The 24,105-nt window shown below is 42.9% G+C and overlaps 2 protein-coding genes and 1 long non-coding RNA gene across 7 annotated transcripts in view; 1 reads left to right on the top strand and 2 right to left on the bottom strand.

The window, feature by feature from the left end:
- Nucleotides 1-16,711, bottom strand: PPIH (peptidylprolyl isomerase H). Of its 3 annotated transcripts, none has more exons than XM_006174526.3 (10): nt 16,561-16,709; nt 16,143-16,207; nt 15,814-15,837; nt 15,502-15,546; nt 15,218-15,260; nt 11,704-11,796; nt 8,324-8,411; nt 7,818-7,858; nt 6,966-7,055; nt 1-203 (listed from the first exon to the last, which is right to left on the bottom strand). In XM_006174526.3, exons 1-9 carry the CDS (start codon nt 16,624-16,626, stop codon nt 6,987-6,989), a joined length of 534 nt encoding a protein of 177 aa, XP_006174588.1. In that variant the 5' UTR covers nt 16,627-16,709; the 3' UTR covers nt 1-203; nt 6,966-6,986. The 3 variants fall into 3 exon arrangements, with proteins under 3 accessions (XP_006174588.1, XP_032349882.1, XP_014422184.1); XM_014566698.2 differs by lacking the exon at nt 1-203 and adding an exon at nt 210-3,618 and having other exon boundaries at nt 16,561-16,710; XM_032493991.1 differs by lacking the exon at nt 11,704-11,796 and having other exon boundaries at nt 6-203; nt 16,561-16,711.
- LOC116667960 lies at nt 12,410-24,105 on the top strand. Its single transcript, XR_004324964.1, has 3 exons — nt 12,410-12,420; nt 22,048-22,053; nt 23,976-24,105. It is a non-coding gene; the product is annotated as an uncharacterized LOC116667960 (long non-coding RNA).
- Nucleotides 20,275-24,105, bottom strand: part of LOC102504444 (coiled-coil domain-containing protein 30) — a 101,557-nt gene continuing 97,726 nt past the window's right edge. The window contains exons 17-18 of one of the 3 annotated variants that reach the window (XM_032493985.1): nt 21,353-21,420; nt 20,275-20,833 (exon numbers count right to left, since the gene is read on the bottom strand). In XM_032493985.1, coding sequence (XP_032349876.1) covers nt 20,812-20,833; nt 21,353-21,420 — 90 coding nt within the window. In that variant the 3' untranslated portion in view covers nt 20,275-20,811. Of the gene's footprint in view, nt 20,949-21,352; nt 21,421-24,105 lie in introns of all 3 variants that reach the window. The other 2 variants (XM_014566674.2, XR_004324962.1) reach the window with 2 other exon arrangements.

Raw genomic sequence — 24,105 nt, 5'->3', positions numbered from 1 at the left:
ACACATACAAAAAAAAAAAACTTTATTTACAGTTGAAAACTTAAACACAAAATCTTGGGTTCTGAATCTGTGATACTTCCAAGGTTTCTTGATCAAATGGGGCAGCAGCAGGCAGGGAAGCAAACACAGGGACCAATCCAGATTAGCTTACTCAAGAGCATCACCCCGAGCAAGGGAAGGCCTACAACGGCCGAGGTGGAGGTCTGTGAGGGACGGAAGAGAGAAGCAGCTCAGAGGAACTGGGAGGGGACATGGCACGAGACGACACTCGCAGCCATCCTCTACACTCCTGCCCCTCCTTTCCCAAGAAAGCAGAACCAGTTTGATTCTCAACATAGGCCCGACCTTTGGGGCCCCAGAGCAAAGTTGAGAGGTATATTACACAAGAACCAAGAAGAAAGAAACTAACATTTATGGCCAACATACTATCTTATTTCTTATTTACCCTTCATAACTCTGTAGAGTATATATGATCTGTAATTAAGCATAGGGGAAACTAGGGTCCCAAGGGGTTTAATGGCTTGACGGTGATGGGGCTTGCTGGTCTACTTGGCTCCAAAGTTGTGTGCTTTTTGCCAGACCTTGAGGGCTCTCTAGCTCTGAAACAAAGAGCAATCCCTTATCCTTGAAGGTTTTGGCCCCAGGGTCATAGAGAAAGGAAAGTCCACACCCTCTGTTTATGGCCTTGGGAGTTAGCTATACTAAGAGAACAGGGTGAGTACACTCAGTTATTGCTGTCCCCCTCCCCCCAGACGGCCACACCCCTCCTCCTCCAGAGGACAGTGAGTCGTGGTGTCACACCACAGGCTCAGACAGAAGTTTAACCCTGGGCTCTCAAGCAGAATGCACAGAACTGTATAAATGCACTTTATAAGTCTCATGGCACTCTGGGACCGCAGCTCTATCGCAGACCGGGCACTGCGTTAGTCCCAGTGGTCTCTGCCTCAAGGAGGTCTCAGTCTAGAGAAAACCAGACCAACATATTGGTGACATATTATGTTAAATGCTGCAATAGAGAGATGAATCAAGTACTCAGGGAGCACCTGGGAGGGGACCAGGGAATGATTCACAGACTGATGTCAGCCACGTGCCCCGGGGAAGGGCTGGGAGGGACTAGGATTAGTTAAGCTACTTATATACAGTATGTATTTCGATTATAAAATACATGCCCAATGTAGAAAATTCAAGCATATACAGGACAATATACACTGAAAAGAAATCTCTCTCTACTCTGCAGAGGTTAACCATTACTAACCGTCAGCTTTAAATCACTATAAGCAGTTTATGAAGTAGTCATTCAAAATAAATAGGATCATGTTCATGTAACGTACTACATCTTGACTTTGTTACTTAATTGACCTTAGAAATCTTGCCAACACATACAGATCTACCTCTTTCTTTTTAAGGTTATTTATATTCCACACACACGAAGTATCTCAACGTGTGTAAGACCTGGTTACAGGGCTGGGATCTCTGCCTTTGTACTGGAGGGACTGGAATGGAGCCATTCTCCCCTCCCTGCCCTTTTCAGCTGGCAGGGCTTTTAGGGCAGGGAACAAACAGTGTCACACACCCAGCAGGCATGCAAATATTTGCTGCCAATTCTCTGGTGCTCCCTAGACCTGTATCTTCCTGTGGAACCTCCTTCCTCTGGCCTGGACTGCTGCAGTGGACACCTCACCAGCCTCTAGCCAATTCTCCACACTACTGCCAGAAGCATCTTCTGAACAAGGAAATTCCATTACAATGTTCTGCTCAAAATCCTTCAGTAGCTCCTACTGGCCTGGTTCTTTTTGGAGGCTCAGGCCCCCTTTTGGAATCTCAGGAGCACAAAGGACTGTTACCCTGGGGGAAAAAGATGTACATACTGCCTGCAGTTTATCCCCACCCTCAGGCTAACACATGAACACCCCAGCCAGCCCTGGACTCACAACTGGCCCTGGCCTCCTCCGGCCTTACCTCTTACTGTTTGCTTTTCGTACCTTCCTGCTTTGGCCATATTGAATTATTTGCAGTTTCCCTTACACTTCCTGCTGTTTCCTGCTTTTGTGCTTTTAGGCAATTACCTCTGCCTGGAATACCCTCCCCAATTTTAGCTACCTGACAAGCTCCATTCTTTCACATACTCAGCTGCAACATCATCTCTTCTGAAGTCTTCCCAAACACTCCAGGCAGACATAGGCATCCACACTTTCTTCCTTTGTCCGAAAACCTCCAGTCCAGTGCTTTATTGTACTGTAACTGTCAGTTTCCCCAAGAGACTGTGAGTTCCTTGAAGGCAGGAACTGGGCTTTCCAAATCTGTAGCTTCATCTGCAGCGTGGGACCTATCTTAATTAATTAGTGCTGAGTTGGGAAATGAATGAAGGGCCAAGCCCACGTGCCACCATGTCTTTCATGATCTCCCTCTACAGGAATGTGTTACATCTACAGGAAATCCCAGACTGGGGGGACAGCATTTCCTAAACCTCAGTCATTCCAACAGCAGCTTCACTGCTGTTAGCATATCCACCATCCACAGGTACAATTAATTTTTAACCTACTGGCTATCTGAACTTGAAAACCACCGTTGTAAGCTATAATAGCTGTAAAATTATGTGTTGTGCTAATTACATTTTTCCTAAGAAACAAATGTTAAAAAAATACTCATCCAGCACCATCTAAAGGCAGTGTTACCCACATTTCTCTGATAAGAAGCATCTGAGATGCTTGTTACAAACATACCACCCTGGATCCTACCTCAAATTCACTCATTCAAATTCTTGAGAGCAGAGTGGGAGATAAGGGAACTAATAGGTTTAACAAATACCCCTAAGCAATTCTTTTTTTGGGGGGGTGGGAGTGATTAGGTTTGTTTGTTTATTTATTTATTTTAATGGAGGTGCTGGGGATTGAACCCAGGACCTTGTGCATGCTAAGCACTCTACCACTGAGCTATACTCTCCCCCTCCCCCAAGAGATTCTTATCTTCAGGGAAATTTGGGAAAAAATGAACTAAAGAAAGATTTCTACTACATGATATTACCAGGTTTGAGTATCACAGGGAGGCCAGTAGCAATTCAGACTAGCAGGGCACAGCCACTCCCTTTTCCAAGAGACGCCTGGGCTTTCAAAACAGAGGTTCCACCATCCTCCATGTGGTTGTAAGTAGCCAAGAACCCAATTCAGATGACAGTTGGAGAATCCTGAGGGCCAAGGTTCGTTTATGTATACTTAATCAGATTCATCATAAAATAGCTTTCATGGGACCCACTGAGGTAAAATCAAGATTTCTACATCTACAGTTGTCAGAAAACTTCAATTTCACTATAACCAAAGTCAGGACCTAACGTAAAGCACGAAATAAGTTCTGGAAGGAAGTGCTCCATAGGGAGGTGCACCTGTCTTCTGTCTCCTTCCCACCTTCTTATACTTCCAGTGCCTAGGCACAAGGCCTCAAATGCATGACTGGGTGATATCTTGATTTGAAGGCAGTAGATCCCTGCTGGCCAGTGCCACCAAGAGATGATGTCCTCCTGGGTCTTTTCTGATTGGAATGTGGTGGGTGCTCAATGCAGAGACATATCGTCATTCCCCTGGAGCTTTATTACTCCAAGACAGCATCAGCATCACCTGAGAGCTGGTTAGAAATGCAAAATCTCAGGTTCCATTCAGACCCACTGAAATCAGAACCAGCATCTTAAAAAGATCTCCTGGTGATTCATATGTATATCAAAGTTTGAGAAATATTGCCCAATGGGACTTAAAAACAGCATCTATACCGACTGTGAACCATTATTCTGCCCCTCAAACAACCTCAGGATCTGAAATACTCCTTTAGAAATTAGAGATGCTTGGGGGAAGGTATAGCTCAAGTGGTAAAACACATGCTTAGCATGCATGAGGTTCTGGGTTCAATCCCCAGTACCTCCTCCAAATATAAATATGTAAACCTAAGTACCTTCCCCTCATAAAAAACAAGAAACAAACAACAAAAAAGTGCAGAAATTAGAGATGCTTGTAACTTTACAGCTGGGAAGAAATATGATGGGATGATACTAATCACCTCTTTTCCTTACTCTCTCCCAAATCCATTACTAGAAACCCAAAGTGGGGAACCCATCTGTGGAATGCCTTAAGGTCAGACTGCCACCTGGATTCCCTAATACCTTTAAGTCTATGAGCTTTTAACTTGGTAAAATTAAATGAGATAATTCAAGTAGAGTTCTTAGCTCAGAATTTGAGCACAGGAAGTATTCAAAAGTGATATAACTGCTTTTATTATATTGTCTCTAAATATAAACTATGAAAGATTCAATTCTGAGCAAGTCAAGGTTAGAAGACTAAATTGGAGGTACCACATGTAGCTTTTAAATTTAATTAAAATTAAATACAATTTAAAATTCAGTCCTTCAGTCACACCAGCCACAAGTGCTCACCTTCCACATACTAGAAGCTACCAGAATGGACAGCAGAGATAAAGTACATTTCCACCATCACAGAAAGGAATGTCTACTGGACAGTTCGGGTCTAGAGGGCCTCTGGAACATCAAATGGCCCCAGTGGAATGTGCTCAGCTTGGTGTGGGACGCTGAAAAGAAGGGCTTTCATGGGGGCTGAGGTTTATGTGACCTTTGCTAATAGCAGGTGAGGAGTGGAGGGTTGATGACTGCAACCCTCAGAAATCAAACCCCCAACATGGATTTCCAGTAACTTTCTGTAAGGGACTCAGAAAAATATGGAGAAGAGGCCCCAAATGTAAAAGAATTTCTAAACATTCTTTTGTGATCTTCTGTGCTCCAGTAGTGATCAGTGGCCAGTCTTTAGAAGGAAAAGGACAGATAAGCTCAACTTTAGTTCAGCCAAGAAATTGGGGGGGTTGAGGGGGGACAACCATCTGGCTGGGCAAGAGACTCCACATGCAGCTCCCAGCACACACTTGTGCATTCCTGCCCTGGCATTTGCTCACACCAGTTCCCAGCCTAAAATGCCTGACATTCTCACTCTCTATTAACTGATGTAATAAATTTTTACTGAATGCCTATAAGTGCCAGATGCTGTGAACACAAAGTAAGTCACAGATCGAGGTATGTACAGTCATTAAGATGGTCTGGTATATCTGACTAGATCTCCATTTGGAAAAAAGGCAGAGTACAGAGAAAGAAATTCTAGATGATTCTGTAAGTATACAAATAAGACTGTAGAAATACTAGAAAAATTACAGAAGATATTATGATCTGAGGTAGTAAGGACCTTAAACAAGATAAAACACAACAGCCATAAGGGGAAAGATTAATAATTTTGATCTCACCAAAACTTAGAACTTATGTTTAAGAAAGGGTATCACCCATGTTAAGATAAGCAACAATACACTGCCAATTTTTCTTAAAATATATTCTGGAGAAAATGGTCACAATATATAAAGTATTAAGACTCAGACTGTATAATTATTCAAATCATTAAGAGAAAGGTAAAATAAAATATATGCTACAAACACAGCATATAATGTCAGGTTTGTTTTGTTTAAATACAAGGTAGTTTTATATGAATGAAAGAGGAAAGGTCTTCCAGACGTAATGTCAAATGGAAATAAAATGATGAACAGTATAGTATGATGCCGGTTAGGAAAAACAAGATGTCCCCAAATTAGATAGGCAAAGAAAAGCCCTATGGACATGCATCAGACTGATAAAGAAGTTACCTCTGAGAGCAGTGGGACGGGGATCGGGGGGGGGGTGCTGTCAGGAGAGGGGGGTGTCTTTAACTGTTTTGTGTGAAATTTTTCACATCTCAATTTACAAGATTATGTTACTTTTACAATGGAAAATAAACAACCAAATGAAACATGTGAGACTTGACTGGATTTCTTTTTTTAGAGCTATAACAGTTACTTTGTGGACAACTGGGGAAGTTTGAACATGTATACTGGACAACATTGTTATGGTTATGCAGGATGTTCTTATTTTTCGGAATTGTTTGCTTAAATATTCAGGGGTAAAAGTGTCAAGAAGTCTTCAACTTCCAGATAGGAAAGAAATGAAGGAAAGGAAGGAAAGAGGAAGGATGGGGAGCAGGAGAGGAGGAGAGGGAAGAAGGGATAGAAACAAATGTCAAAGCAAAATGATAAAACAAGAATGGTAAACATTGGTGAATCTAGGTGAAAGGTATATGGATGTTCAGTGTACTATTCTTCCCACTTCTCTGCAGGTTTGAAAATTTTACAAAGAAAGAAAAGGAAGAAAGAAAGAAAAAGAAAGGCAAAATACTACCATCCTTTACCTAGCTCTTAAAACACTTAGCGACATCACTCATATTACTAGTGATCACCTCCGAGAGTGTGTTTTATTCCCCATAAGCTCCTAAAAGGTGGAGGCATCTTTCAGTTCTTTACCACCTTGCCAAGCTTAGCATGATGCCCAGCACAGACTGGGCAGGGAGTGGCAAGTGTAGGTAGGAAGTGAGTCTATGGAGGCTGAGAAATGTGTCACATTTACCCATGAGGCTGGCACATACAAAGTCAGGGCCTGGAACTGCAGCATCAGTTCTGATGAGAGGGCATGACAGGTGTGTCTACTGGCTGCCCAGGTTGGTCCCAGCAGGGAGTCACCAGGGCTGGAGCCAGGTCTTTCTAGTGGGACTACTGAATGCAACTAGAATCTTAGAGTGCTGTCAGAAAGGGTCTGATGGTTTTCAAATTGATATTTTCTTTTCTTTTTTTAAAATTTTATTGACAGGTTGATAATTTCTAAGGCAGTAGGAAAGTAAAGTACCTCACCAACCCTTTCTCTTTTGATCCTTACGTGACCCTAGGAGATAGGTATTACCCCCATTTGACACATGAGAAAACAGGCTCAGAGAGGAAAGTGACTTCTCTCAGGTCAGAGAGGAAATCGGCTCAATCCCATGTCTTTAAGTGTAAAGTTCTTTCCACTAGACCATGCTGCCTTCTCTGGAGTCCTGACTCCTTACCAGGAAAGAAGCACTTACCTGATTCAGTCTTAGTCTGGACTACATCTCCCCACACTGTGAGATCACCACAGGCAGCTTGGGCTTATTGTTGGGCCCAGTGGGAACATTCTAGGAGAGAAAGCAGTGGTAATTCCTCCACTCAGACACTCCCTCACTGCACATTTACTGCTGCCTGCCAGCCCCTGTGCTAAGGACGGAGGGTTCAGAGACTGATCTGACCACAGTCTACCTCCTAGCAGACAGGTGAAGAATATAAATCAAAGAGAAAATGGATAACACTTAAAAAATATCAAACCTATGACATGTAACAGTGCAGTAAGTTGTAAGACAGTTGTGTGCAGGGTGAGTTGTAAACAGGGTTGTATAAACTGATGCTTACACAGGTCAGGGAAGGAGTCACAGAACTGGAGACATTTGAGCTGGGCCCAGAGGATGAATGGGATCCCATCAGGAGGAAAAGAAGGGAGCGCAAGAGGCAGAGACGTGCATGGCGTAGTACGGCGTATTCAGAGGAGAGCCAGTAGCCTGATGTGACTAGAACACAGAAGCCGCAGTGGCAGAAGGGGTCGTGGAGAGGGAGGCAGGGACAGGGTCTTGAGGGGCCTTGAATACACTGCTGAGGAGGATTTTATCAAGTAGGTGAAGGAGCCACCAGAGGCCAAACCTCAGTATGCACTAGAGAGGCTAGCTCAGGGCCCAGAACACTCGGGAGGCACATGGGCTACCCCCGTTTTCCAGAAGCAGTCCCTGAAACTGGAGGCAGGGAAGCCTGGGCCTCACAAGCTGGAGCCCACTCTCGGTTCTCAAATTCCTCAACCAGTCCTAGGCCAGAATGGCTGAGAAAGAGGCTGAGATCAAAACAGTACTCACCTCAATCTTTCTCATCACCAGAAGTCCATCGATGATTTTTCCTGTGGGAAGAGTATGCGCTGGACTTTACTATTCTCATCTGCACAGCTCTTTCCTGCTTCCAATGCCCATTCTCATCTGTCGTCTCATTTGATCCTCAGACTAACATCAGAAAGAAGTGAACTGTTCCCAGGGTCACAGGTAGCACGTAGCAGAGTTAGGGCTCAAACGCAGGATTGAGCATCGCAAAGCCCCACTGTACCGTGCGGCCTCTGTGTGGCACTTCTGAAGTGCTGACATACCCACTGCCCAGGTGGTTACTCACTACATCAGAGGGCCCCTTCGCCCTCCCCTCTAGCTCTCTAACCACACATCCTCTCCACCTCCACGGCCTCCACCTTCCCTACCACCACCCAGAGCCATTACACCTGTCGAGCACTCTTAGTACAAGAGTTGGGGGCCAGCTCCTTTGGAAGCTCCACTCCGGGGGAATGGGGCCTGGGCTATGGGACAGGACTAGGACTCACCAAACACCACGTGCTTCCCATCTAGCCAATCACACTTAGAGCAGGTGATGAAAAACTGGCAGCCGTTTGTACTGGGACCACTGTTTGCCTGATGGAAACCAAATACACTTGCAGTGAGTTTTCCTGGCCACACAAGCTGAAGGGCGAGACCCCCCAAAGAGCCTTTAGCCCTGACTCCTCCCCGCTTTCTTTCAGCAAACCTGATTGAGTATCTACTACGAGCCAGGACCCAAGGGTACAGAGAAGAACAGAATACACAATCTCTGCCCTCAAGGGGCTAGATTTTTTAATAAATGTACATTTCTCCTACAGTGTGAATTTTTATAATGGGAACAATTGTTTATGGGACCTGATGTGCTGTATTTAGTCCAGTACTGGTAATAACCAGATTACACTTACAAATTAGCTACTAGCTGAGAAGCCTGTCGCCTATGCTATAAGCTATTTTGTCTGAATGGCTTTTTACTATCCCTTAACAATGATTATAAAAACATTTAAGGAGCAAGGAGTTGCTATGCTAGAAAAAGACTACATCTAATCAATGATGTTTGCTTTTTACAGCCACACCCCAAATCTTTTATTATTGAGTTTTACAGGAAAAAGTATTTTTTTGAATTGAGAATCTGAAACTGTCTGGTCATATCCCTTGCCTTTTCTTCCCTTGAAATGGTTTTCATATCACTATATTTCACAATGCATTATAAAAGAACAGGCTATCATCACAACACGAAGCAATCAGCACACCCAAGCCATGTTTCAGCAGCACTGCCTTACAGTTACACAGTCCATCTACCTATGTGAATATTTCATTGCACACTTCCCTTACTTTGGGAAAAAAATGAGTAGAGTAGAGAGAAAACTGAAAAATACTGGTACTATTAAAAGTACAGGTCTCAAAAAATTACTACTATGGAGGCAAAACTATAAATTATTAGATAGGTCACTAGCCTTAACTGGTTGCTTTAATGGATTTAAATTGGTTGAATCTGTGTTAAACACTGAAGACAAAAATGTGTATGAAAATACATGAAAGACATTGTCTAGGGGTAAGTTCTAATTAGGGATTTCACATTATACTTTAGAAATTCCCCATTTGAGATGAGGCTATTTTTTGGTTTTTGTACAGGAACACAGGAACATTTCACATATGAAAATAAGAGGCTGCCTGCCTGAGCCAGTCGGAGCAGACCTACACGTTGAAACAAGGATAGATTCCCCAGTGGTCCCAATTCTTCCCACCCCTTCCCTCTATCTATCTATCTATCTATCTATCTATCTATCTATCTATCTATCTATCTTGCTGCTCGATGTATAAACATTTATTAGCAAGCAGGCAGGAAAAGAGTCACAAAATATGTGTTTTTAGCACAGGGGAAACTCTGCCCTTATCAACTTTTATCCATTCTTCCAAGCAGGATAGCTTCGTGGTTCAATCAGCTTGGAGCTCCGGAGCCAGATGACCTAGCTTACTTTATTCTTTTAGAGGAAGTACTAGAGATTGAACCCAGGACCTGGTGCATGCTAAGTGTGTATTCTACCGCTTGAGCTATACCCTCCCCCTCAGATGACCTAGCTTACATCCCAGCTCCACCACTGTGATCTTAGTTTAGCCATATAACCTCTCTGTGCCTCAGTTTCCTCATCCGTACCAATCTCAAAGAGATGTTGAGAGGATTAAAATGAATTAATGTAAATAAGGTGCTTGTTGAGTAAGCGCTCAATGTTAGCCTTTATTCAGATTATCTTTCAGTCATTCATCAATGTCTGCTCAGCACCTTTCTGCATCAGGTAGTAAGGCTTGAAGATCAATGAGACTCAGTCCCTGCCCTTGAGGAACTCATGATTTAGTGGAGGATGAAAGCAAAAACAATCACACTACAAGATATGTGACAGCACAACTTAACCATTATCAGCCCAAGGGGAGGAAAGACCAAGGCTTCCTTCCATTTTCCCGACTCCTCCACAGACGCTAACACAGTGGGGTGTGCTGAGAGAGGTTCCAATCCTCATGGCGGAGATCCAAGCCCACCTAAGCCACTTCTGCACTCTTTACCCACACTTGCCCAGCCTGACATTCCTAAAAAGAGGCTGTACGCTGTTTGCTATGCTGCGCTCACCCAGTTATTATGGAAGCCTCTTAACTGGCTTCTCTGCCCTGGCCTCTCCATTCCCATCTGCCACTCACATTGCAGCCAAGGTATTCCTTCTAAAACACAAAGCTGATCAACCCTGCTCAAAAAAAAAAAGCGCACCACTCTCCATAACCTATGAAGTAAAGTCCACCCTTATGTTGGCATTTAAAGCCCTTTAGGAGCCAGACCCACCCGCCTCTCCAGTGGTCTCTACCGGCCACTCCCTCCCCCACTCACACCCTGTGTTCTCACCATGTTCCTCACTTTCCGTCCCTCGCCCATGCCACCCTGCTCTTTCGTGGTTACACATCTTGTGTTTAGGCTGTTTGCTTGACTTGGAATGCCACCTGGTAGAGAACTTCTTTGGATCCTTGCAGCGATCAGTCTCATTCTTTGGTGTACTGACAGCACTTTTACATACACCGAGGTGCCCTCCCCTTGGTACACTGATGGCATGAATTATACTATACTGGACTCGTCATTTTGCATGTGTGATTCCCCTACTAGATGTCAAGTGTCACAAGGGCAGGGATCAGGTCTGTATCCTCATGTCTGACCATGAGGCCTGAAATAGTGGCTGTCAACAAACCTGTACTTGATCAATGCCCAAGTCGAGGAGTGGAAGAGCAGGCAAGCAGGACAGAGAATGCACACATAAATATTGGGTCTGGGGCACTGAGAGGGAAATGGGTCATCACAGGGCGGGATGGAGACAGTTAAGGAGTGAGAAGGAGTGAGGGGGAATAAGGGCAAGTGAAGAGAGAGTGAGCAGAGGTGCGGTGGATGAGGTGTGGAAGGAGCTGGGCAGGGGGACGGTAAAAGGGGAGTGGCAAAAGAGGAGTGAGATGCATAAGAGGGACTGGGTGGAGTGGGAGGGAGCCAGGAGGAAGGGTGGTGAGTGAGCCAGAGGGGGTCACCAGTCAGCAGGCAGTGAGAGTCACTGGGTCTTGAAAACACAACTGGCTGCATTCTAAGCAGTGAGGCTGAGTGCCCAGCCGCATGTCCTGGCTCAGACAAAGTAGGAAAACACAGCAGAGTTCAATTTTGGCTCCCCAGCCTGCTAGTGGGTCCAGCCCAATAAAGTCAAACCAGATGGAGGAAGGAGGTGGGCGTGGCAGAGGTGAAAACCAGGTCAAGCAAGAGGAGAGCACTGGCTTCCATCCCAGGAGACAGCACTGGACCTCAACAGGGGCCCAGAACCCACCCGGCTATAAACCTAACCCAAAACCTTGACTGGTCCTCACTTACCATGGAAAGCAGGCCTGGAGCTGAGTGTCTAAGTTTAAAATTTTCATCTGCAAATGGCCCCCGGTAAATACTGGCAACTCCAGTACCATCTCCCTGAGCAGAGAGAAGGGAAGTGTTAGCAACTTGCAAGTGTTGGTCCCTGGAGCCCAGAGCAGGAACGCTGCTGTACCTGAAGCCTCGCTCCTTCAAAGTCCTCTTACTCCTGCGGGTTACTTTGGGAGTCACACCTCTTTGACCCTATCATGCTGTCAAAGCAAGACCCATCCAAGGTACATGCAGCCCACAACCTGGCCATGGCATCTCACAGGCTTTAAAAAAAAAAAATAATAGGTCACAGCTGGGCCCCTAGAAAGGTAGTGAACACACAACCTGGGGGTGAGGGGTATAGCTCAGTGGTAGAGCATGTGCTTGGCGTACAGGAGGTCCTGGGTTCAAACTCTAGTGTGCCCATTAAGGGGAAAAACAAGACACAAGCAAAGTAGAGAACAGCAGTACAGTGATCACATCCATAATCATTGCCACTCCCAAAGACTCTCATGCCTGCAACTGTAATGTTAGAGGATCTATTTGACTAACGACTGCCCCACTCCCCCCAACTATGCAGGTGGATGGGCTCTTGGAAGTCTAGTCTGTACAACATGCTACCACCTTCCTGACCAAAGTTGAGCTCAGGGGAGGTCCGGCAGAGAATGCCTAACTCATGCAGGGCCAACTAGAGTTCCTTCTCTGGGAATCATGAAGTAGAAGAGATGCTCTCTTTGGGGTTGAACTTGTATCATGTAAACCTGGAAGCTGGAGGTGACTATCTTCCGAAAGGAGGACTGGAGAAGAGAATGAAACACACGTGTAGTGAGCTCTTGAGAAACAGAGAGAAAGAACTACTTGGCCTGTGGCTTTCCAGTTCCTAGTTCAATTTCTTCTTTGGGGTTCCATGAAACACCCTGTCATAAGTCTCCAACTTCTGTTTTAACTAGCTTTAGTTGCATTATCTCTTTGCTCTTCCAACAACTCTATGGAGTAAGCCTTATCATCTTCCTCATTTTCAGGTAAGCAAACTTAAGTCAGGGTAATAAAGCAACTTGATCAAGGCCATATTTGCAGTACCTTAGATAGGATCTTTGGGGCTTAAAGGTAATATGGAGAAAGGTAAAAGGCCAATCTCTCCCAGCCAGTTGGTAAAGAAAAGAAAGCTGGGTACATGGTAGAATGGAAAAACACTGACCTAATGCAGAATTGAGGGGCCCTTATTGGGGCAAAGATGATCAAAGGGGATTAACATAAGCCAGGGAAGAAAACTCTCAAATTCAAACCTTTACTTGATAAAAAACTTCAATAACATGAAGCTCTGTATAGTGGAAAGAGTAAATTTGAGTCCAGATCTATCATTTATGAACTGGGAAGGTCACCTCCTATCTCCAGTTCCCAGTTCCCTCAATTCTCAAGTGAAGATGAAATCACCTACTTTTTACAGCATGGCCTTGAAGATCCAATTAGACAGTGTTTGAGAGGAGTGCTCTGCAATCCATATAGCACTATGTATATGTGAGCTATTATATCTTTAATGCCACATAAATATATACATACATACAGAAGGAAGAGAAAACAGTCATTTCCAATTTCCCAGTAAACCGAGAACAAATCAGTTCCCACATCATTCTCTATAAACACACTATCTATTGTGCTCCAGAAGCCAAAGAAGGGAAAATGTCAAAAATAATTTGCAGAGCAAAGAATAGAAAGCAACTTAAATCTTCAACAATAGTGGACTGGTCAAACAAATTCACTGTATATTCATAGTGGAATATTAGGTAGCTATTAAAAATGTTTTGGAAGATTTAATGATGAAAGAAAATGCAGACAATTATCAAGCACAAAAAAATTAAAACATGTGTATGATCTTAAGTCTGTTAAAAATTGTATCTGACAGACAAACATATGCAATGATGAGACAGGCAGCTATAAACTAAAATGCCAAGGGTATATTCCTTGAGGGGTGAGATTCCTTGAGAGATGATTTATTTTCATTTTTGCACTTTTCCTTTGCAACCAGAAAAAAAAAAAAAAACAAAGCAAATATTATTAAAACAAATAAATATTCTTGGTCCAACTTTAGAGGGTCTCAAATCTTGCTTCTTCTGCCTCTAGCTGATTCCATTTTTTTCTGCCCTAAGGGTGGCTCTGAGCAATTGCTTCTTGCTGACGCTCAGACTTCTGGCTGAACACTGTTGTCTAACCCTAGGGCTCTCAGCAAGTGAGGAGATGTGCCTGGCAATGACCTGTAAGAAGTTGGTCATGTCCTGCTAAGACAAGATTGCAATACGGGAGCCTGTGGGAGGAAGGGAAAGAAGGCAGAGAATAGCTTCTCAGCCCTTCTAACCAGCTAACAGAAAAAGTATATGGTCACCCAAGCCCTACTACAGTCAGATGCTTATGTGGGCAGATGACATAAATAAGGGAAGTAGGTGATGGGAACTGTGGTAGAATAAGGATACATCCTGTCTAAAGGGAGCAGTGACCAGATTCCAACCAGTTGTTGCTGCATGAGAAACACAGGCCCAGGGCACCTCTACTTCCCGTTTGTTAGAGAGAAAAATAAAACGCCAGAATTTTCTGGTAAAATTTCCCAGTTTTACATCATACAGATGAAACAAAACATATCTGTTTTTGATTCAGCAAATCTGCCACTTGGTAAACTTACCCAAATGGGAAAGAGAGAGATCTTTAAAAACTCCTGAGTCAAACTAAATATACAAATAGAGGAGAAAGAATGTCTCCCAGATCCAAGAAAACAGCAACATGACTAGCCACATGATATTAACAAGAAAGACCATGCACAGAAGTGGGTGAGTGAGGACAAAAGTAGGTTTAAGAAAGTATAAATGTGGTTTATTTACACCCTCCGAGGTCGAGGGGGCAGAGGAGGCTCGATATGGGGACACACACAGTGTAGCCACAAGAAAATCATGCTTAGCAGTGAAGGACTATTTCACCGGGCTCTCCCAGTGAAGAGAGGAACATCCTGCCAGAACTCTCATGCTCTGATTCCTTGCCCACTAACCAACTTCTGCTTAAAAAAAACAAAAACAAAAAACCAAAAAACCTCAGCTTTCCAGGATACCAGAAGTGGAAGGGAAAATGGGGCACAAGCATTTAGCTCAATGGAAAGGGACTTATCACTGTTTAGAAAAAACACATTGCATCTGATTTCTAGCAAATTCCATGTGATCAATTAATTGGGGTCTGTCATGGATCATCTACAGGTATGATGGGAAAGTTCAGTTTCTGGCTCTAAAAAGCTGATTTGGAAGTTAGTGACTCAATCAAAGTGCTGGTATCTGTCATCAAGTGATGCAGCGAGTAGTAGCCATCAACTTTCCCACCCCCACCCCCACCCCATTAAACTTGGCTGTGGTTCTCAAGCCTTAAGACCCCAACCCTGAACTAAAAATAGTAGGAGCAGCAATAACAACAAAAAAACCCCGTGAGCCCTCAACAGGAAAGGAATAATACTTACATTAACAAAATCACCACCCTGAATCATGAAATCCTTTATGACCCTGAAACAGAGAACAAAGAATCCTGAGAGAATATTCTGTAGTTTAGATTAACGTTGATTTCAAAATACACTGTTGATCGCTTTGGCTTTTAATAAACCTTCGACTCAATTGCTGAGTTCACAAAAACATCCCTTCTCAAGATCTAAGAATTATCCTACAATTTTGTTTTCCTCTAAAGAGCCTAATGCCCCCAAGGAAGTAATTCTAAAAGTCCCCCAGGATGACTCGCTGGAGGCCTTACCTGTGGAAGGTGCTCCCTTTGTATCCTATTGGAACCCCATCTTTTCTATAAACAAAAAGAAAGAGACTTAGAATGATGACAGGTAATCACAGGCCCTTCCAGTTAACCACACACTCGCGCCAAAGAGGCTCTCCTAAAGATGGTCGGGAGAAGAGAGATAAAAAAGGCAACTGAAATGAGGACAGACCCGTGGGGGATTACCTTCTATCATTGTCAATCATCCAAGGCCGGCTGGTGGTTCCCCAATACCCTCACTGCAGCCCCAAAACCCCTCAGGAGCAAGCAGAGAAGTCAACCACGTCTGAGACTGACCTGAATTCTCCAGTGCAGAATTGCCTGAAAGGGGAAAAAACGAAGGACTCAGTTACCATAGCATCGCAGCCGTGAGGGCCCCTAATCTCGGAGATGAGGGCACATACATTGGGACCAGCAAGCCCACCAACGGGCTAACCAGATGTTCAGACACCTAGGAATACAGATTAACAACATAAATTGACACGGGATTAGTCAAAAAGGTGACTATTCAGAGCGATACCCAGAGGAATCAGATCTCAAGGACACTGAGTGGACGGACAGAGGCTGGCAGACGATTCCGCAGACTGGGGTTTAGTTAATACAGCAAAGCTGGAGCATCTTCTTACCTAAAATTCTCAGCCGTTTTAGGCACAACGTCTGCAAAGAGCTCGATCTTCATCCGGCCAACTTCCTGCAACCGGCGGGAGACGGTGAGAGGGCCCAGTGCAAGCCCGTGAAGGCCTCACCGAGCAGGGAACCCTCCTTCCCCCATGCCGGTTGGTTTCTCCCACCTCCCGCCTCCAGTCAATCCCTCCGTTTCACCCAGTCCCTTCACAAGTCTGGCGCTAGGATGGGCAAAACTCCTCCTCTTCCTTCCTTCTTCCCCCCCCCCGCCCCTGCCCCCCGGCTCGCAGGTGGGTAGATTCTGGTCTAATTTCACGTTCAGGCTTCCCCAGTCCGCTACCCCTGGGTGGGTGAAATCAGCCTGCCAGATCCCGTGCACTTTCCCTTCGGCGCTGGGCTGGGCAGCTGTCTAGACCTCACCTGGCCGCCAATGCTGACATCAAAGAACACCACGGGATTGACAGGGCTTGAATTTGCCACCGCCATGGCTCCGACCCGGAAGCAGAAGTCTGGAACGCGGGGTTCCGGCGAACCCAGCCCCCGCTATACGGGTTTCTTCTTCCGCGCAGGCGCAGAAATAGCCGCCCGAGGCCACGCCCCACCCCCGGAAGATCTCCGCCTCCCGCTTCTAACTGGGCTCTGCGTGGGTGGCCAGGGTTTCCTTCCGTCCTGACCACGTGGATGTTTGCAAGCTGTTAGCTGAGTTGTTTCCCTAGGTGCAGAGCGGGGAGGAAAACCTGGGCGTTTTTTGCTAAGGTCCACGGGCAACCCACTCATTTGGCTACACCAACTGCAGTACAAACTACTCTCGCTCAGGCTAGGGGGCTTGGGCTAGGCAGTCTTCAGAGCCCTTTGCAGCTAAGAACTCTCTGAACCATCATATGTGCGGTTTCTGACCCCTGCCCACTAGTCTGGCGCCCCACGAAGACAAGAACTCTGTTCATCCTCAGCGCTTAGAACAGCCTGGCATATCAGACTTGTTTAGTAACTACTCAGCACTTCCTTGAACTCGGGACACTAGAATTTTAATTCCAGTTCTACAAGCTTATGCTTTTTTAATTGAAATATTGTTGATTAACAATGTGTTAATTTCTGATGTACAGCATAGTGATTGATTTATACATGCATATATTCCTTTTCATATGCTTTTTCATTATAGGCCATTATGAGGTATTGAATATAGTTCCCTGTGCTGTACAGTAGGACCTTGTTCATCCATTTTATATATGGTAGGTAGTATCTACAAATCCCAAACCCCCATTTTATCCCTCCCCACCCCCAAGGTTCTGCTTTTGTCACCTCTAAATTATTTCCTGCCAAGCAGCTAGAGCTTTTAAAATAAATCTGCTTATAAGTCATTCCTGGTTTCCCATATTTAGAGTAAAATCCAATTCCTTACATACAGAGGCCTACGTTACATTATCTGGCTGCAACCTACCTGGCCTTGTCTTGGCATTACTCACCCTCTTTTCTGTTCCTTGAGGTCATGGAGATCCATACTCTCTTTGGGGCCTTGGTACTAGCTGTTAACTGTAATATTCTTCTAGATCTTAATGGGGGTGGAGAGTGCTTCTTGTAGTTCAGGTCTCAGCTCAGACGTCACTCAGATGGGAACATTGCACCAGCCTAAAGAAGCCTTCCGTCACACTTTCAGATATATTACTGGTTTATATTCATCATGCCACTCACCATCCAAAATTATATGATGTTTCCCCACCTTACCATGCTGCCGCACACACATTTAACTCCATGAAAATGAGGCTAAGTCCCCCTAAAATGGAGTTCCTTTGCTGAGATTATGATTAACCTCTTTATCCAAAACTTTATTGCCTTTCTTGCCCACTTGTTCCCCTCAAGATTGAGAAGTATCAAAGAAAAATGAGGATTGAAACTGAGCAGGACCCTGTGGGACCCTTACAGATACAAAAGCCTTTCCATGCACTGTTTCTTGTTTGTAGACAAAGGTTTAGCCTCCTAGACATTCCCTAAGTTCCAAAGAGGAGATTCAAACGGTTACTAATTGGAGAAGTGAGGGAATGCAGAAACAAAGGAAAAGCAGTCAAAATATAATAGGTCAGTGATAAAAGAGTCCTAGTTCCTCCTTAAGGGATGTACATAACAGTCTGACACACATCTTTTGAGTTCTGCAGGAACTAGGGCCCCTACCCAGGTGGAGGATGGTAACTACCTTCTGAGACTCCAGATTGGTCAGAACTAGAAGGTTGATGATAGAGATTCTTGGAACCTCACCATCAACCAATCAAAAGAAAGTCATAAATGCTACAGCTGTCACTCCAAATACTGCCTTTAAAAACTCTTCCCTAGGGAGTGGGTATAGCTCAGGGGTAGAGAGTATGCACAAGGTCCTGTATTCAATCCCCAATAACAACATTAAAAACAAAACAAAACAAAACAAAACAAAACAAAACAAAAAAACTCTTCTCTGAAAGCCATTCAGGAGTTCAGGTCTTTTGAGCATAAGCTAGCTGTTCTCCTTGCTTGGTTGGCCCCAGACGTGGGTTCAACAACAAAAACTGAGACTATCCTTGTCTGTCTTCACAAATGTACATACAGTGACCACTAGCGAATAGCATAGTAAGGATTCAATAAACAGATTCAATGAATTGACCACATTGAGTGAATTAAGGTAAGGCTTGGAATAATATCACAGCTATTGTTTCCTTTATCTTTGACCATCCTTTCTAGTTCAGTGGTCTGAGGAAACAAGGGTTATAAAAAAAAAATTCAGTGTGTCTCAACTTGAGTTCTTTTAAAAATTCCTACTTACTTTCCCACTTCCCTTGGTCTCCACCACCTTCAACTGAAGATGGAAGAAGAGGAGAAAAATAAGGAGGGAAATGGGGAGGAAGGGAAGGAGCAGCAGGAACCACCCTTCAGTATAGTTTTCTACCAACTATTTTAGAATAATTTTTTAATTGATAATATCCAATGTTGAAGCTATGGAAAAACTTACATACTCAAAACTGCTAGTGAAAATAAATAATGATATCTAGTATTTATGAAGCTGCTACTAAGTGCTAAATACATGCTTCATTTCATTTGGTTCTCACCACTCTCTGGGATAGGAACTACTATCGCTCCTATTTTATGGATCAAGAAACTGATGCTCAAAGAGTTTGACTACAGAAACACTATGATGACATACCATTTTTTTAAAGCAATGTGACAAGTCATGTACAAAAACTATGTAACATTTATATCAATTAACCCAATCATGTCAATCTTGTAAATGTGTTTTCTGGAGTTACTTAAGAGAAGAAAAGAGCTATATTTACAAAGACTTTCACCACAGCATAACTTTAAATAGTAAAATAGAAACAGATGTCAAACAGGAGAATTTATAAAACATCAACATGATAGAATGCCATGTGGCTACTGAAACAGTAATTATGAAGACTTAAAATATGTGAACATGTTTTACGATATATTAAATTAAAAATCAGACTATGAAAATGAATATACAATATAATAACCATTTAAAATATACACATATGAATAAGAACCAGAAAGGAATAAATGAAAATAGTTGTGTTAAGAATGAATTAATTTTTATTTTGTGGTTGGCTTTATTCCTTTAATAACTATGTAAGTTTAAAAAGCTAAAGCTCTAAACTAGAAACAATGAACAGTATATATGTGTAAATTTAAAAATATATGTGCAGTGAAAAAAAACAAGCTATCAAGCCATAAAAGACATGGAAGAAACTTAAAAGACATATTACTAAATGAAGGAAGCCAGTCTGAAAAGGCGAGGAACTGTATGACTCCAACCAAATACATTCTGGAAAAGGCACAGCTACAGAAACAATAAAAAGACTGTGGTTTCCTGGGGCTTGGGGAGAGGGAGGGAGGAACGGATGAATAGATGGAGCACAAGGGATTTTTAGAGCAATGAAATTATTCTGTATGATACTATAGTGGTGGCTACATGTCATTATGCATTTGTCAAAGCCCTAGAATGTACAACATCAAGAGTGAACCCTAATGTAAGCTATGGACTTTGGTTGATAATAATGTGCCCATGTTGGTTCATTGATTGTACCAAATACGCCACACTGATGAGGGATGTTTGGCGTAGGGGAGTATAAATGTGTGGGTGGGGAGGGCTATGTGGGAACTCTGTATTTTCTGCTCAATTTTGCTGTAAAGCTGAAACTGCTCTAAAAAAAATAGTCTATTAAGAATATGAAAAAAAAGAATGTAGTCTTTATAGCTTATTTTTTTCCTAAAATATATGCTTTAAGGTGATTACATTGTTTTTACGTTTAAAATATAAACAAGAAAATACCCTTGATAATAATAAGAGAGAGAATGCAGAATTAGTCGTATATACGCTCTGCTGAACAAAAACCTAATTAAACCATTGGACTTAAGTCATGACATTGATCCATACAAGGCATTTGAAGATACGAAACAAACTTGAGAAATCCATTTTTAGAACACGTTTAATGAATTCATCAGCAATTCTGAAGACTCCTGGTTGCTGTCCAGTGAGGCTCTGTCATAACTTCTACAAGTCAGGCTCCACCTTCATGCCCCAGCTTTAAGTTAGCAGCTTCAGTCAGTTTAGTTTTAGACACCAGTGATTCTATAGTTCTGACTTCTGGTTTCATTCTTTGATGTGATGTGTCTCTTTCAGAGAAGCCACGTTTATGTAACCTGCTTCAGAAATCTGTGAACGCAAAAGGGATTTGAGGGACTTGGGGTTTGCCATTGCTTCTTCTGATTTGTGTTCTTCAGCCTCCTGAAGACTTCCAGCCGACTCTACCAAATCTGTTCCTGAAAAACTAAGACAGGCCATGTATGAGGACTTTGTGGAGACAGGATCTCTTGGCAGTACTTAGGCCACATGTGAGGACTTTGTGGAGACAGGATCTCTTGGCAGTACTTTGAGGTTACAGCGTTGAGGTATCAATAGTATTTCAAGTTTTACAACAGTCAAACACAAAGAAAACCAAATAAAATTAACCTCAAAAGTATATTCATGGATTGTTTGTTTTCTACCTTAAGTCAGGATTCTATCAAGTGTGGGGTGAGGCAGAGCTGAGGGAAGAAGGAATTAGAAGAAGATTCAAAAACTAAACATAGAGAAAATTACCCCAAAATGCTATGCTTTCTCAAGCCAGCAACAAGAACTAGTTAGGCAGCCATGATTTTCAGGTATGCAGATAATTGTCTTGATTTTACTAACCTAGAGTTTGGTAAGGGCACGATTTTATTCAATGCTTCAGATCCAGGGATGTCACTAATTGTTGTTTCCTAAAAGAAAAGGAAAGGTGAATATTAAAAAAGTACAGTGATAAACTGTTGATGATATGATCCTAGAACTTATGCTTTATGTAGATTTTTGGTTAAAACAGGTAATCCCCTCACCTCATACCTGTTCAAATAGCTATCATCAAAGAGACAAGAGATCATAAATACTGGAGAAGATGTGGAGAAAAGGGAACCCTTGTGCACTGTTGGTGGGAACGTAAACTGGCGCAGTCATTATGGAAAACAGTGTTAACTCAAAAGAACTACTACTTGATCCAGCTATTCCCACCGCTGGGTATTTACCTGAAGAAGATGAAAACAATAATTTGAAAAGATGTATGCACCCTTATGGCATTATTTACAATAGCCAAAATACAGAAACAACCTAAGTGCCCATCAATGGATGAATGGGTAAAGATGATGTAAGATAGATAGATAGATAGATAGATAGATAGATAGATAGATATAAAAAGATGAAATTGTGACAACCTAGGCGGACCTTAAGGGTATTATGCCAAATGAAATAAGTCAGAGAAGGCTAAATACCACATGATTTAACTCATATGTGGAATAATAATAATAATAAAAGAACAAATCAAACCAAACAAGAACAAACACATAGACACAGAGAACAGAGTAGTGGTTACAAGAGGGGAAAGTGGGGGAGGGTGGAATGGGTAAAAGGGTTCTACTGTATGATGGATGGAAACTAAACTTTTGGTGGTAAGCACGCTGTGGTGTATACAGAAGTTGAGGGATAATGTTATACACATAAAACTTACATAATGTTGTAAACCAGTGTTACTTCAACAAATGAAATTATTTAAAAATAATAAATGCCATATTTTTATATTAATGCTTTCCACTACTAGCCTGCTTCTTTTATCAAGTTTTCTATATGAATTACCTCGTATTAGCTGATATAATTATTCCATTCTATTTACTTCAGTAAGTTTTTACTTAATACTCTGGTAAACATTTTCTGCCCTCTTAAATCACAAAAAAAGTAACTGTTTTGAGCCCCAAGACTTTAAAAACCAAATATTCTTTCTCAGAAAAGTGTAAACCAACACAGACCAGGGGACTTATCATAGAGAATACAGAGAGCATATCAGAAAATGTGGCTTTTATCCTGAAGGCTGTGGGAAGTCCTTGCATGGTTTTGAGTCATCTACTCAGACTAGATACACTTTCTAAAGACCCCTCTGGCTATAGACTCTGAGAACCATACAACTTCAAAAGACAAAAGCTGGGAAGATGGAAGAGGGGAGATGAGGTGTGTCTTTCCAAGCAAGGGAAATATATGATACAGAGGAGGAAACGTCCGAGATCTGGAGAAACAGAGAATAGACTAGTTTCATTCGATCATGTTTGTCAGAAAGGTATTTGGAATGTGGAAAGTTCTTCCGTGGCTTCAGTTCTTCTGGTTTAGACAACAGCAACTCCGGAAGCCTTCCTGAGCCACCGTAGACGGGTTTCGACACCACTTCCCCACCTTCCTCAGCATTCTGGGCCTGTGCTGTTGCAGAACTTGTCACAACGCATGGCAGTTGCCAGTTAGAGGACTGTCACTGTCACTGGGCCTGACTTCTTCAGAGAGCAGATACTCTTGCTCATGATCATATACAAACCATATGGCACACTATGGTCCATAAATATTTGCTGAATGAAAAACTTCATCTTATAGGCAGAGGCAGTCTCTGAAACTCTTGATCTGAAGTACTATGCAATCAGTGTATAATGATGAGTCTAGTGGCCTTGGCAGGACAGATTAGAAGAGGAGGAAAGACTGAAAGGAGATGAGTTAAGGAGTTGTTGCCGTAACCTAAGTGCTAAGTATCTGGGGTACAGGGGGTGACAAGATGGACAGAGTTCCTACTCTCTTGGAGTTTATAATCCAATTGAGAAGAAAGATGGAATTACAATACAGGTAGCAATATGGTCTAATACAAGGCTATGTCCCTAGTCACTCTAGTGCCCCAGAAAGGGAAGAAGTAGGCATGGGTTATTATGAGATAGTGGCTAAGAGCAGGGACCAGAGAGAGCAGGATTCAGTCCTTATTTTTCTAATTATCAGCTATGTGACCTTGGATAATGACATTGCTTCACCTCTCCAGATCTCAGTGTCTCCAATTGTGAAAATGAGAATGACAGACTTGTCACATAAGATTGTTTTGTGGATTACATGAGATAATATACATAAAATGCTTAGCACAGTCCCAGGCACATAGTAAGCACCCAACAAGTATCAAGCTGTCACCATTTTAGTCCCAGGGAAGGAAGGGACCTAGGACATGTCTGATCTCAGGGATCTATATGCTGATATATTTGCACATGTGATAATCACTGAGGATCAAGAGATCTGGGAAATGTCAGCAGTAGCCATGTGCCCCCAGACATATCGTTTAACTTCTCTGGGTTTTATCTCCCTCCTGCGTAAAATGAGAGGACTGAATTGAAGGATCCTTAAGATTTCTAAGTTTAAGCGCTCTAATATTCTCATTATAGGGGTCCCAGAAAGAGAAGAGAGAAAGAAAGGACCTAAGAAAATTTTGGAGAGACAATAACCGAAAATTTCCCCAGCCTGGGAAAGGAAAACAGTCATCCAAGTCCTGGAAGCGCAGAGAGTTCCACACAGGATCAACCCAAACAGGAACACACCAAGACACATAGTCATCAAACTGACAA

Source organism: Camelus ferus, chromosome 13 (assembly GCF_009834535.1).
Source record: "Camelus ferus isolate YT-003-E chromosome 13, BCGSAC_Cfer_1.0, whole genome shotgun sequence".
Taxonomy (NCBI): domain Eukaryota; kingdom Metazoa; phylum Chordata; class Mammalia; order Artiodactyla; family Camelidae; genus Camelus; species Camelus ferus.
This window is presented reverse-complemented; position numbering and strand designations above follow the sequence as displayed.